General features: G+C 34.9%; 1 protein-coding gene across 1 annotated transcript in view; it reads left to right on the top strand.

Annotated features, from left to right (window-relative positions):
• The first annotated feature begins 2783 nt into the window (after nucleotides 1-2783).
• LOC135693454 (actin-related protein 2) overlaps nucleotides 2784-14324 on the top strand; it is a 26424-nt gene continuing 14883 nt past the window's right edge. The window contains exons 1-4 of the mRNA XM_065211952.1: nucleotides 2784-2943; nucleotides 9387-9497; nucleotides 11879-12037; nucleotides 13730-13786. Of these exons, the coding sequence (XP_065068024.1) occupies nucleotides 2896-2943; nucleotides 9387-9497; nucleotides 11879-12037; nucleotides 13730-13786 (375 nt within the window). The 5' untranslated portion in view covers nucleotides 2784-2895. The remainder of the gene's footprint in view (nucleotides 2944-9386; nucleotides 9498-11878; nucleotides 12038-13729; nucleotides 13787-14324) is intronic.

Raw genomic sequence — 14324 nt, 5'->3', positions numbered from 1 at the left:
AAATGATTAGTCAAGATTCTTTTGAATGAAACTCAACTTTTGAAAGAGATTGCTACTTTTACCCTTTTTCGTCGGTTCCTGCTTATTTCAAGTGAGTGTTGGAAAGTTCGTTTATTCGTATGCAAAGGTAGAAGCAAATTTTTCAACGTTTTTGTACTCATTTCCGGGGATGTGGAATCATGCTCTGGACATGCAAATTTTCTGAGGAACAAAAAAGAGTAAGATTCCCTACTCAAAGCAAAAAGAAAGTACCCCGTCATGATGTTAGGGGTCTCTGGACTTTTAGCTGAAATGCTTCAAAGTTTTCCTGGCATCGGATTCTGTAGCACAGGAAAACGCATATAAAGGGAAGATGTAACCAAGAGAAGAAGGTTTATGATATTCGATGTAAATATATATTCAGCAATTAAAACAAAGATGTTACATTTAAGCAAAGAATCATCAAGATAGAGTTAGATTGTCAGAAATTACATCATGATTCATAGGTAATTAAAAGGTGCTGACAGATATATGAAAAAATGCTGAAGAACTTTCGAGCATATGCTCTCGGTGACGCATTTGTCTCTAGTAAAACGGGACATTTTAATGAAGTTATAAGTGAATAGTATGATATATACGGTAAAATGTCAACATGCTAAAAACATCGATTCATTTTTAAAAAATTTAAGAATACTATATGTGATGTGACGAGGAATAAAAACAATATTGCAGGTGTGTTGAATGATTTTTGATAGATCTCTTAAAGAAATTACCAGGAGATTTTTGATCATGACAATATTTTGCCGGAGTACCGGGTATTTTGGCGTGATTGCGTGATCGGCGTATTTTCGATGCGTGAATTCGTGAAACAAATTTTATTATGCGTGAATGCATGAATAGACATTGGCGCGTGACCTGTGAATCAGTATTACACATGCGTGATTGCGTGAAAATGAGTGCTGCAAGCGAATTTCGAAATGAAAGCGATGACGCCACAAAATAACTATTTCTGGAATTTTTCAAATTTGACCATATATCCCAAGAAGGTATTATGAAATATCTCTAACCGTGAATAGTAAGTTTAATGCATTTCAAATGGGCTGAGATATGGCTACATAAGCATCACCTCCTCTGTTATTGGGTCTTGGTTCATAACGTTAGAAAGTCTGACTGTTCTCATGAAAGTGTAATTCGTTTGCGATGATCGCAGACAAATTACACCAACCAGTGAGACCCCAAACTGATATGCTAAACTGTAGAAAGGGTGAAAATACAGAATTGCAGAGACAGGCAAAAAATTGACATTTAAGAAATATTCCACTTTGAAAAGACATATCACAGCCCCTAGCCAATTTTTGAGTAGGCAGTTCAGTGAAACTTCAATGAAATGTTTTCATCAAGAAGAACACCTAAATATTTCACATAACAAGTTTCTTTGATAGGGAATTTCCAATTGTGATACTGACACTTTCAGATAAATATTGTTGAGGTGACTCAAAAGTTATGAGTGTGAGGGATGTCACACTCCCCAATAGTATCTCAGTAGGGAATTTCAGGTATAATCCGCTCGATGGAAGAAACGCTTTAGGTATTTCAGAGACCTTCATGTCATAAAGTCAAGAAAGGATCAAGCAAAGGTAGTTGCTCCGTTGGTTAAATATGATATTCCTTTATATGAATGAAGGTAAACAAACTAATGATTTGAAGATTTGAAGATTTCTTGTTGGCACTAAATCTAAAAATCGAGGCCCTCTTTAGGTAAAATTGTGTTTTTTTGTCCATTTCCCCTAACGTTTCTTGGTAGAAGCGTCAACTGCAATTCACTATGAGCTCCAGATTTTTTTGAACATTCAAAAGGCATGCTAAGATGGAAAGAGGGATCTAAATTGACAACCAGTTCTTCCTGTTACCTAGCTTTAGAAGTAACTGACAACATGGTATTTTTCAAGACCACGGCGAAATTGTACCAGTTATTTTTATCTGCTGTTCAATTCTTTTGCAAAAAAATAATTTTCAATAGGATTAGGAGGATTACTTTAGTGAAATGTGCTTAAAAGAGTGCATTTTCCAGAGAACTAAAAGCATCAAAGTTCGAAAATTCGATGCAACCACGGTGCGGCATCGGGTAGTAGCTATATCCTTTACCCGTTCCGATATAGAGATTTGACAAAGCTAGAAGGAAAGTCGGCTATTATCGTATAAAAATGAATAGTTGCTAATTATATACAGAGTTAGATTGACAAAATCAATTGAAGAGGTTTGTGACAGTATATAAAGAATTTCAGGCTAAATTTTTTTAATCAAGTAAATTTGTAGTCCTCCAACAAGTGCCTCGCAAAGGCCCTGAAATTAGTTTATCAATATTAAGCCTAATTTATTAGCTTCAAGCCACGTTTTCACTTTTTTCAGTTCCTTGTTATCCACACTTTGAAGCTCATTAAGACTTTCAGTTCAAATTAGATATTACATAAGAGTATCATCATCAAATAAGTAAAAGGCTATTTTTGCGGACGAGAGAGGTAAGCCATTAATCTTGAATTAAAAAAAGGAGGGAACCAAGAACAAAACCCTAATATGATGAAACGAAAAGAAAAACATAATTAACACAATGAAAACTACTAGTTTAATGGTTTTCACATTTTCTTCATTGCCCATTTCAGTCATGTTTCAAATGGTTGTGCGCCCAGGCCCTCTGCTTCGGGATGCCTGTTTCTTGTTTTCCAGTAAATTAGTGATTTTGTTTCACAAAAAGTTTTAGATTCTCCCGACTTCCAAGCTCGTCCCAGTCTTTTATCGAGATGAGTGAATGGCCTTCGGTTCCTCGTTTCCAGACTACTAATGGGAAGAGGCGGAAAAGTCCAAGCACTGTAAGGTTGCTACTGGGTGTTGTCGACAAAGGTAGACAGCAAAGGCGTTATGGATGCCAAGGGTAATAACGTTATTGTATGTGACAATGGAACCGGGGTAAGTCAGGTTCAATTTATTGGCATTTAATTATGTTTTGATTTTGTGACTAAGTTTGTGGCCGGCCTAAGCCCAAAGCATCGCAGTTCGTTGGGGAGCTTTCATTTAAAAAAGGTACAACAGGACGCCCCAAGAATTTCAGGAAATATAATTTTTGTATCATTGAATTATGAAAATACAACTCCTGCAAACCAGAAGCTCACAAGGCTTGACAAAGTGCTATAAGGCAAATTGACAAAATTAAATCTGTAATATAAATGAGTAGGGCATGCGTGCGGATGTTGGCTTCTTTAAGAAACATCTCAGTCGTTCAATTTGTGGAGCTAAGAAATTATTTATCGCAAATTGTCGATCTCCTATATACTGCCAACCAGTTTTCAAGATTGAATTTTTGCCAGAGGAATTCTATTACTAAAATACAGTGGTATAGTGCTGTCAAAATAACAAAAGGGGCTCTTGTACAAAATGTTAAAAAATAGCAAAAGTAGAAGTTTGTCTATTGGCTCAGCCCCCCCCCCCTATGGGCGCATGGCCGCACTGCAGCAAAAAATTCTATCGAACCAAAATTCAAGTGGCCATAGCAAGTTTTGTAAAAGTTATAAGATGACTTTTTAACAGAAATATGTAGAAAATTTATCAAGGTTTGATGGTGAAAATAGTAAATGCAAGAATATTCTTGATTCTTTTCAATTTATAAACAATATCAACATGTCGCAAAAACACAAAAATTGAGCCATGATGATTGAGGTACCTGTGAAACATTTGCAATAAAAAAGTTCATTTTTGCTCCAGTTTGCGATATCTTATTACAATGAACTCGGGGGCACTTACTTTATGCTTGGGTGTCTAGAACTGCTCATTTTCCTCACTTTTGTTGGAGAATCTGTCAAATGTTTTGGTCTGAAATTTTTGGAGCCGCAATGGGCCTAATCTCAGCAGCCGCTTCGTGATATATTGCAGCAAAATTCAATAAATTAAATGTCACAAATCGTGAAGTCCATCTTTTCCAACCGATTGCGATGTTGTAATAGGAACAAATAATCCTGAAAATTGTATCAAACAGCATTTCGTCCTCTCATTTAATGAAAATACCAAATTTCCCGTGATAAACAGGTTCACTCAAGTGTCTTCATAGTTGTAAAAAGTGAATGTGATAAAATGGCTTAAAATATGCCACTTTCCATCCACCAAATACAAGGCCATTTATGATCAACTTGGTACTCCAACACCTAAATGTGATCTTGCAAATGTTTTTCTGAACTTGTCATGTCGTGATTAACAGGACCTGTTACTAAATTTTTGATAAAGTTTTGGCAGGTCTCACAAAGGTTTCAAAGCTGGGAGACTGTCCATTAAAAAGTTAATAATTTTAATTTTTTAAAATATAACTTATTTCAATTTCTAAATTAAAAGTGTTGTCAATGGTTTGAAGTTTGGTTTGATTAGATTTTAACCATAAAAAGACGCCTAATGGCTTCACAAAAGTGGTTTGCATTTTGATCGCTTTGTTGTTGACAACGTGTTTGCCATTACTGAATTGTCAAACCTGTGCAATAATTTTGCTCACTAAGTGTATAATAGCTGTGATGCTTGATGATGCTTGATAACGGATTTACACACAAAAACGTTCATTACAACCAGATAAACACCAAGCCCCCACTGACTCTGCTGAGGATATGCTATCGAAGGAGATGAAAACTATGTAGAAACTTGCTCAAGTCTTCAGAAATAACACATTTTTTATTAAAATGTAAGTAGTGATGCTAAGGATTGAGCGAAATAAATTTCATCAAGATTATTAGTGTCATTATTGTCGTGCTGGCAATTTCTGTGTAGATCTATTATAATAACCATAAGATTTTGCAAAAAATGCCACATGCCACCACATGCCTGGATGTTTTCAGGCGTGCTGTGGTTAGTACACCTGCTATATTTTTCCCACGAAAGCTTGATTAAGCATGAAACTAGAAGTAACAACTTAGAACCATATTTTTTTCTATACACTAAAAACATACACACCATCAAGTACATTATGGCAGACTGGTAAACAATTATTTTCTTAAAAATTTTAACTGTTAATAAAAAATTTTGGGAAGTAACTTTAACAAAATCTATGTAGATTGCACCAATTTTTCAAGCTAGAGTCAGTGCTTCTGTGGTAGTCCACTTTGATAATAAAGTGTTTCCCTCATAGTGCCTGGTAGTGTCTTTTAAATATTTGTTTAAACAATCATTTGTCATTGTTTGAAAACAATCATTTTTGGGCTTCTTAAAGCACTGTCCTTTTTCTGAGAAGAGCCTTGTAAATTCATCACCACAATGAATTGCAATGTTTAGGTTGCAATAACTAAAACTCTTAATGTTTTTTGTGTACACTCCCCTCACAAAAGTATTGCACCACCTCGAAGGAGGGAAAATGGCGCAAGAATTATCGAAAGCTATTGTTGCGCAAATTGATTGTTTTTAAGTGGCAAATGGGAGTGTGTCGGAAGTGAAACAATCACCAATCAAAACTTCAATCTTTTTATAGCACTTTTTTTAAAATAACAGTTTCAAAACGTCTTTTAACAGTTTCAAATTTCAATATTTTGACGGGACCCATGAACTTTTGAAACCGCTTTATGCCTTCTTGAATTGGTTGCATATAATTGGGCAACGTATTATTGTGGAATTTCATTCCAAACCTGAAGAATTCTTTTAATTAGCGATTCTTTGGTTCTTCAAGAACCTTTTAAATCATGGTTCGGATTGTTTTACATACGAAGCCAAACATTTTCAACGATGTACAAATCTGGACTTGAACGATGTCACGGAAAAACTTGAACTCTTCTTGTTCGGAAATAAATCGTTGTAAAAATGGTTTCCCTTTACGCAGGTGAATTTTTATTTTATATTTGTGTAAGACCCACATTATTTTTTGTTTGGAAGAATTTTGAGCTGCAAAACATTGCTCAGCGTCAAGTTGCATGTCTTTTACTGTACCTTGGTGTAAACATGGTGAAATAAAACAGACAAAATCGCTACCCCTGTAACATCAATTTTTTTTATTAACCCACTTCTCGGTTTATTACTACTGAAGCACCCTTTAGAAACCTTTTTTGATTTATTGAAGCTGTTGTGTGGCTGCATCTAACATGGTCAACAATTTTTCAAAAACTAAAGACCACTTCCCTGTAAAAATATTGTAGGGACTCGCATCTCATTTGACAAATTTTCTCCCTTCGGCGTAGTATACACTTTTTCAAACAATAATGTTTTTGCTTAAAATTTACATTTCTAACTAAGGAATAAAATGGCGTCAGTAAAATTTGCAAGCTTTTCCCGCTGAAATTTGCTATAAAATATGCCTATTTCACCCAATTCATGCATTCAAATGTTTTGTATTGTAAAAATATTGACAAAAAGTGCCGCCATTTTGAACAAGGTGGTGCAATACTTTTGTGAGGGGAGTGTATTCTAATACCTTTTCAACATACCCTTCAGATAAGGCAAATAAATGCAATTGCATTCTGGGATTCTGTCTTCTTTCCAGGAACTAACTTCAATAGCAATTTTTCCTTTTTTAGTTTCAATTTATATGTATAAAAATTCAAGCAGCAAGTAAAGATGTCAAAGTATTAAGCTATTTGCCCATCCCCAAATGTATCTATCTTCATATCAGAGTAATGTAAATTCAATCTGAAATTGATATAATTAAATTTTGTCTTTTATAGTCAGGGCTGGATAATGTCTGGTAGCGCCAGCTGCTGTTTGCCAAGAAGTTTTTAGCGTGAAATCTCCATTGCTTGATTTTAAAATGAACATTAAAATTATGTTACTCTCTTTCTTCTGAACGCTGTTTTTTGTGATGTACTTACATACTGCATAATTTTTTATCCTGCACTACTAACAAAAAATGAAGATAAGCTTTTAAAATTCAATCATCTGGTATTATCAGTGTCTTTTATACTTAATTTCAAGCAATTTGACATGATTTTCAGCTACTGATTAAATTCAAGCAAGCTAAAGCTTCATTTCTCTTTAAACACCATTCTAGATAAGTAAAAACACAGACAGCCAATCTTGTTACATCAATTGTATTCAAAGTGAACATGTCCAAAAACCTGTTTGGATGTGTCCAACTTTCTTCATACTTTTCTACTGGCATTTGCATATATCATTCATGGCTATGTTAAAAAAATGTAAGCATTTTGGGCTTACATCTTTGCCTCTAGCCCCACCTCTGATTTAAAACATTAATTTTAACCATTGAAAAGTAAGCAAGTATTCTTACATGTTGTATGAACTACTAGCTTTGATGATAAAATTGAGCAGCAAACATGAGACCCAGAGCAAGATGTAGTATACGTCAATACTTCAACAGTATCTAATTGTCTAGTACTGATATGAAATTAAATCAAAATTATTATAGACATATTAACTTTGACCTTAAAAACAAACTATGAGTATTTTGCTCTGTCACCTTCTCCTTGATCATCTTATACAGTATAAACAAAATGATTGCTGTTTGAAGATCTATGATCAAAAATTGAGGACCAGCAATTAGTTCTTTTTTAGTATGACAGTTTATTTTTAGTGCAAATGTGTAAACAAATCAGGCAACTTAAAATATCACTTCAGTGGCTTATAACTTTTTCGAAGCCTTGCAGGAAATTTTGAATTTTATATTTTTCTGCCGGGAAGAAAAATATTTTTTCAAGCCCTGCTTATGAGTGCTGCTGTCTGCAAAAGAGAGCAGAGCCTCTGCTTAGAGAAAAACATTGCTGAAAATTAACTTTGCGAAATTAACTTAGTTTTGCTTTTTCTAGCCATACCTTTTAATTAATAATTTGATTGACAAAATTTAAACAAAATTTAATTGATTGACAAAATTTAAAGACTGGATCTAAAGAGCAACAGCTATGAAATTATTTTAAAGCCCACTGATTTTAAATGCAGTTGTATTAGTTGCTTTGTATGAAACTTTGACTCATAGTTTTGCGCAGATGGTAATTAAGCACTAAAAACTACTCCTTGGAGTCACAGGCAATATTTTCACATTCATTAGATCTATTTCTCGAATCAGATGCTACATTTTACATTTTTCTTCTGCATTTCTCTCTTGTAAAATGCTTGCTGCATCATACTAGAATCTCACTCGCAGGCGAAAAGCCTCATGGTATTAGAATTAATGTGCTAATACCCTTTGGCTCCATTGCGGGGCAGCAAACTGTATCAAAATAAATTTTTGCTGGCATAGTTTTCCGCAGCCATCATCTTTATGTTTTTTCGTAGGACCCATAATCCAAATTCGAATTCAAATTCAAATTCATATTCAAATTTCTTTTCATTAAGCAACTTTTTTACAGCGTGTTTATTAAAGATATATTTACTTATTGTCTTAAACAGAAAGAAGAATTAAAGAATTATAAAGAGAATGTCCGTGAGTGTTGCCTAGGACACTGAGATAAGCCTAAAATGTTTTCAAGCCCAGTGCTCTATTACATACGCTTGTGATATACATTAATATTATACAATCTGAATTTCAAAAAATTATAAGCAACAATAACAGAACAAAATTACAAGAAAGAATAGAAAAATTACATGAAAGTGGAAAAAGGAGTAGGACACGGCAGCTTCTAATTTAAGGTGAATTTAATGAGGAGAGTTAAATTAGAGATTTTCAGAATTCATTAAAATGGAGTGGAGCAGAGTGGTCGGTTGTATTTATACTAATATTGGTAAAGTAACAAGTTGAAAAGAAATTTACTGAATAAATTTTTGCTTGGTTTGGAGCGAATCTCTTCTGGTATTTGGTTCCAGATTTTGATACCAATAAAGGTAATACATTTTTCGACAGTCTGTTCTCACCAGAGGGAAAGATAAGTGTTTTTTCGTAACCTGGCGTGTTTTATAGTTGTGTCTTACACTAATTTTCTGAAATAATTCATAAAGAACTTAGGTGCAGTTGTTGTTGTAAACATCGTACATCAATTTTGCAGTTTCTAATTTAAAGAAATCTTCGAAGTTGAGGATGCCAAGTTTAGAAAAATTTGCATCCACCAAAAAATAATTGGATAAGTTATTTCAATGTTTGAGGGGACTCTGGGGGTCAGTGCCTTCAAATTGTTTTGTAACATTTGGTATTGCCAAAAGCCAACATCATATCAAATAGGTCTTTTTCCCACCTCCCTAAATCAAAACATATATGCTCCACCCCTGTTGGATAGTTTTGCAACTTAAGTGGGGTCCTTCGTATGTAAAAATTTCAGCAGTCTCATACTAATATTTTTCTACTCTGAGCGGCCCCTTTTGTTCTCCACATTTTGGTTTGCTTTTTCCTTTTACTTTCAAAAGCACTAGATAATATTGCTCAGATGGTTCCATAATTCTGTAATATTTATGCCTGTTAATTTGCAGGATACCTTTTATTTCTTAACTAAATTTTATTTGTCTCGTTCTAGTTTGTTAAGTGTGGTTTTGCCGGATCGAATTTCCCATCTCACATATTCCCTTCTATGGTTGGTCGTCCTATGATTCGTTCAACAGCAAAGGTTGGAGATATTGAAGTGAAGGTAATATTTTAATGTTACTTCATATTGTTTTCCAAGAATATGTGTCTTTTGAAAAAAGCGGGTGCATTTCCGTTTGATTCTTTTTATTCAAATTTACTTTTCAATTGATGTTGTGGGACTCTATCCCAGTATTCCACATGGAGAGGGTTTGGAAGCTATCAGTGAAGCGCTGGAGAGAAGGGAAAACCCAAACGTCAGTCTGTTTGATAAGCAAAATGCCATGTTAGGTATATGCAAAGTACGGCATATGCACTTTTGATGGGAATCCCAACATTCCCAAAAGCATATTGATCCACCATTGTTCTCTGGGACCAGGATGAAACCAAATAGTTCTTTTCATCCTCTCCATTTTTCGTTGGTTCAACATTCTTTTTCGTTTCAAAAGGGCCTTCTTTTTGACAGAAAACTGCCTGATATTTAACTTGTTGTAGCCTCCATAATATCAATAGACTGTGAATGTCCTGGCATACTGCTTGTAGAGATGATAGAGATAGAGCTACAAGAGCCGCAGATATGTTCTCTTTGTTGTTAGCTATTTTTGAAATCTTGGCAGGCAAAATAAAAAACGTAACCAGGCAAATGTCACCTGACTTTCTTCAGCCCCTCAAACCGGGCTGGGAAAACTTCAAATGATAGCAAGCTGATTTTAGCCAGATTGACCGAGCCAGCCCGGTCAGCCGGGCTCATATGATAAGGCCCTAATACGATTACATACCATTAACATAAAACACTTCACGTTGTCAAATTCAACATGCAGCACAAATAGTAGCAGCAAATTGTTTTATGTGTGCAGTTTATCGCACTAATTATTAACTCCATACGTCTGTGGGTGCGTGCGCGTGCGATTGCACGCATTGAACGAAACAGACTGAAACGTGGCTACTGATACCCTTGTGTGGGGGTGGTAACTAAGCCTAGTTTTGGACAGGGACGTGCCATTCTGGAAAAATGTGACCCATAACTCCGCAAAAATGAGTAAAAGTCTACCCATAATTCTGCAAGACACAGAACATTTTCCAAGACACAACAAAAACTTTTGTATATTCTTTGTTCTAAAATCTTAACATCACACATCAATCACTCAATTCCAAGAGCATTCAGGGAACCCATTGGTGTAAGTCAGGTGTTCACAATATAGCAATCCAATTCATTATGTAATCCAAGAAAGTGCAAAAACTGTGCTGACATGCAACAACAAGGTTTCTGTTATCTCATTGGCCAATGCCTGACAGGCATCAAATCAGAGTTGATCTTTGTAACTTTTTACATGTTTGGATTCCCTTAATGCAAATGCTTTATTGTGGTCCTTGTCCTTGGGGATCTAAGAGTCCCATCAAAGTTGGTGCTTGGCTCTACAATTTCAAGAAATGTTCCATTAAAATAGTTATTGGCACTTTCAGCCCTTTTATGTTCTGTAATCCTGGTTGTTTGCACACCATTTTTATTTGCATTTCCGGAAGCTGTCTCTTTAAGAGCTTCATTTCCATTATAGCCATGGTTGTTAAAATATGATTTTTGCATGCCTTATAAGTTCCTAGCTAACTGGTTTTCCAAAATGATACCGATAACTCTGTATATTTCTTCAAATGGTACCCATAATTCCGCACATAATTGAGAAACTGATACCCATAATTCCGCATTTTTGGTACCCCTAAATAATGACACGTCCCCGTACGTCAAACCTATTAAGTTCCCCCCCCCCCCGAGCTCTAGTAACTGCTTATTTTCAGCTTTTATAAAGAAAGAGTTCCTTGTTTCCAGAAAAAAAATTTAAGCTGCACCTTCTCCCCTCTTACCTAGCATGTTAGGAATAAAGATACCTCTTGAAGATGATATGTACGTATTTCATACTGGATAATGTCACACAGTATTGCCCTTCCATTTCCATGAAGATGCTGATGACTGTAGTATGAATCAAAGAGGGTTGAAATTATAGTATAATATTGAAATGTTTTTCGTGTGAAAGACGGAATAAAATATGTTTGAATAAGGATCAACAAGAAGTCTACAGAAGCCTGGCTATTTGAGGAGATCCAAAGCTCTTGCTTCCCCCAAGGCTATCTCAAATGCTCGAGGGGAGCTGCTGATTACTCTCCTAAACTGTTCAAAAATGCAAATTTCCCTTCTTAAAAATGATTTTTCTTTTGTTCCTATTTTTATATTTCTATGAAAAGCTTACCTGGAAATTACTAGGAGAGCTCTTTACTACTCCCCTGCTGAATGTCTTATGGCCAGGCCTGTTACATTCTCCATCTGAGTTAGTCTCAGGTTCTCAATTTGCAGCTACAATACAGATACCTAAAGAGTATCTGTCTTCGAACAAGGTCATCTCTTTAATTGTTTAGCCTATTGTCATTTTCAGATTTCAATAATTTTTCCAGGATTTAATGGTTGGAGATGAAGCCAGCCAACTTCGGCACATGCTAGAGGTGAATTATCCAATGGAGAATGGTATTGTTAGAAACTGGGATGACATGAAGCATGTTTGGGACTACACCTTTGGAGAAAGTAAAATGAACATAAACCCAAAGAACAGTAAAGTATGTCTCCTATATGGACAATTCTATACGAAGTTTGCTTAAAGTTCCTTTCCACTGTTGAAAGTAACATTGTGGTTTGAAGTGTTAGCAAATCCTTGGTCAAATTTCAGTATCTTGACACCTACTGAGTTTTGGTTGCTGAGAAGAAATTCCTGAGGACACTATATGCTTTCAAATATTTCTTGAAGTTTATTACCTGTCAAATTTTCAGGGATTGACCATTTCAATAGTATTTAAATGACCAATTCAAGTCCCAGAACACAAATAATTGCCCAGTGTCACTAAGCACCCGCACTAAGAAAGAAGGGTTTTATAAGTGCCCATGTCTTAATAAGTGTTCATTGCTGAATAAATTTCCATTTCTGAATAAGCTGTAATGTTCGAATATGTGACAGGTGGTATATCCTGCGCTGTTATTTGAACAAGGTAACATCAGTGTATTGGGAAGCTGATGTTTGGCGAATTTTTATATATTTCACAGATGCAGAAAAACTTAACAATAATGTTGAGCTCAATAAATTTTATTCACAATGACAATACTATATATTTAATTTTTTAAAGCTTTTTTAATTTTGAAAATTTTTTGACAAGCGCCCAGAACTCGAACAAGTGCCCAGTCCAAGCACCCACCCTAACACCTTGAAAATCCACACAGGGTTTTTGACTGATTATTTTTTGGCAACCCCAAAATATCCATTTAATTAAAAAGTGCACTTGCTGCCAGTTATCAAAGTTTTTTGATAGAAATTTACTAAGACTTTGAACAGTATAGCTACGTGTTGCAACTTCCTTGGACCCATTGTTTGTCTTATTTCGAATGCAGAGAGCACAGGGAAGAAAAGAAGTGTAACAACAAACTTGACTGTTAACTACAGTTTAAATTTACAAATTAAAATGCTTAGATACAAATGCATCTTTTATTAAATATACAAAAAAAGGGTTTGGAAAAAACATCGGAGGGTGAATTAAGGTGATTAGTAAGAAAAATGCGCCGGAAAGAGAAAGTAAACATTCGGGTAGCAAAATAATGATTTCTGGAAGATTTATTTTAGAATTTTTAATTAATGACCAGTAGAGCGGCCAGAACACGGTAAAATACCTTAAGTATGCCAAATCAGCTAAATCTACTACAGATTCTCGAGATATGGCAAATAAAAATTTGATGTTTGCTAAATGAGTACTTTAATTTTTGGCTCGTTTTTCTTATTTTGCAAGTATTTGTACCTGTGCCAAACACAGTGATTTGATGGGGGAAACGATTGTACTATGGGGCCATATCTCATCTTATGCCTTTTGTTACAGGTCTAACTGATTTTGCACATTTAGAGGTATTTTTGGTTTGTGACGTCATCATTTTGTCACTCATTAGGGATTAGAGGGTGGCTGAAACATGGGTTTAACCATTTATTTTGTATGAAGGTATCTCAAGGGATAGTGAAATTAAGAAATCTCCATACTATTGAAACATCAAATGAATTTCATGTGATTTTATTTAAGGTGCGAGTTTTTTTCTGTATAATGACCATTCTAATTCATTGTTTTTCAGTGCAGTGACCATTCAGAGATTTCACAAATATAGGATTTGAACTTGCAGTTGGATGTTAAGACTTTTGCATTTGGACAAACTAGCAATTCTTTTGTAATCCCAACATTCTACAGCATTGCTGCTAATTGTTTTGCATTCTGTTTCAGATACTGCTCACCGAGCCCCCTATGAATCCAACCAAAAACAGAGAAAAAATGATCGAGGTTTGAGTTTAGTATCTCTTCGTTTCTTTTGATAATGACTGAAGTAGTCATGGTCGTTGTGAAGCTAGTGCTACCTACAGAAATATTAAGGATTTATAATTTCATACAAAAATCCCGCAAAACGATTTTCGTGAATTTTTCTATTTCATAAGTTTTATATCAATCTGACTATTTGATATATTTCAATCCAATGATTAATATATTTCTTACGTTTTTTATTCACAACGTCAAGATTTCACGCACAATAGTAATTTTTATGCAAACAGACAAAACGGGCCTAAGTAGTGAATTTGCGATGTAATTAGACCAGGCTCTAACCAGGAGAAGTAGAAATTCTAATGCTGTTTTCTGGACTAGTTTTTTATGAGAAATCTGAATTTCTTGGATAAAAAGCCAAGTTAGTGAGAAATTTTGAGAACTGGGGAAAATTTTGCCCAAATTAGGCAATAATTACGTTTGAGGTGATAAAAAAGACGTGACTGGATTTCAAGTAGCTGAGAGCCCTCGGAAAATCAATTCACACACAAAATATTTTCTT

The sequence above is a fragment of the Rhopilema esculentum genome, chromosome 10 (assembly GCF_057945365.1).
Source record: "Rhopilema esculentum isolate cy_ngs chromosome 10, ASM5794536v1, whole genome shotgun sequence".
Taxonomy (NCBI): domain Eukaryota; kingdom Metazoa; phylum Cnidaria; class Scyphozoa; order Rhizostomeae; family Rhizostomatidae; genus Rhopilema; species Rhopilema esculentum.
Note: the sequence above shows the minus strand (reverse complement) of the source record. Positions and strands in the feature narration are given on the sequence as shown.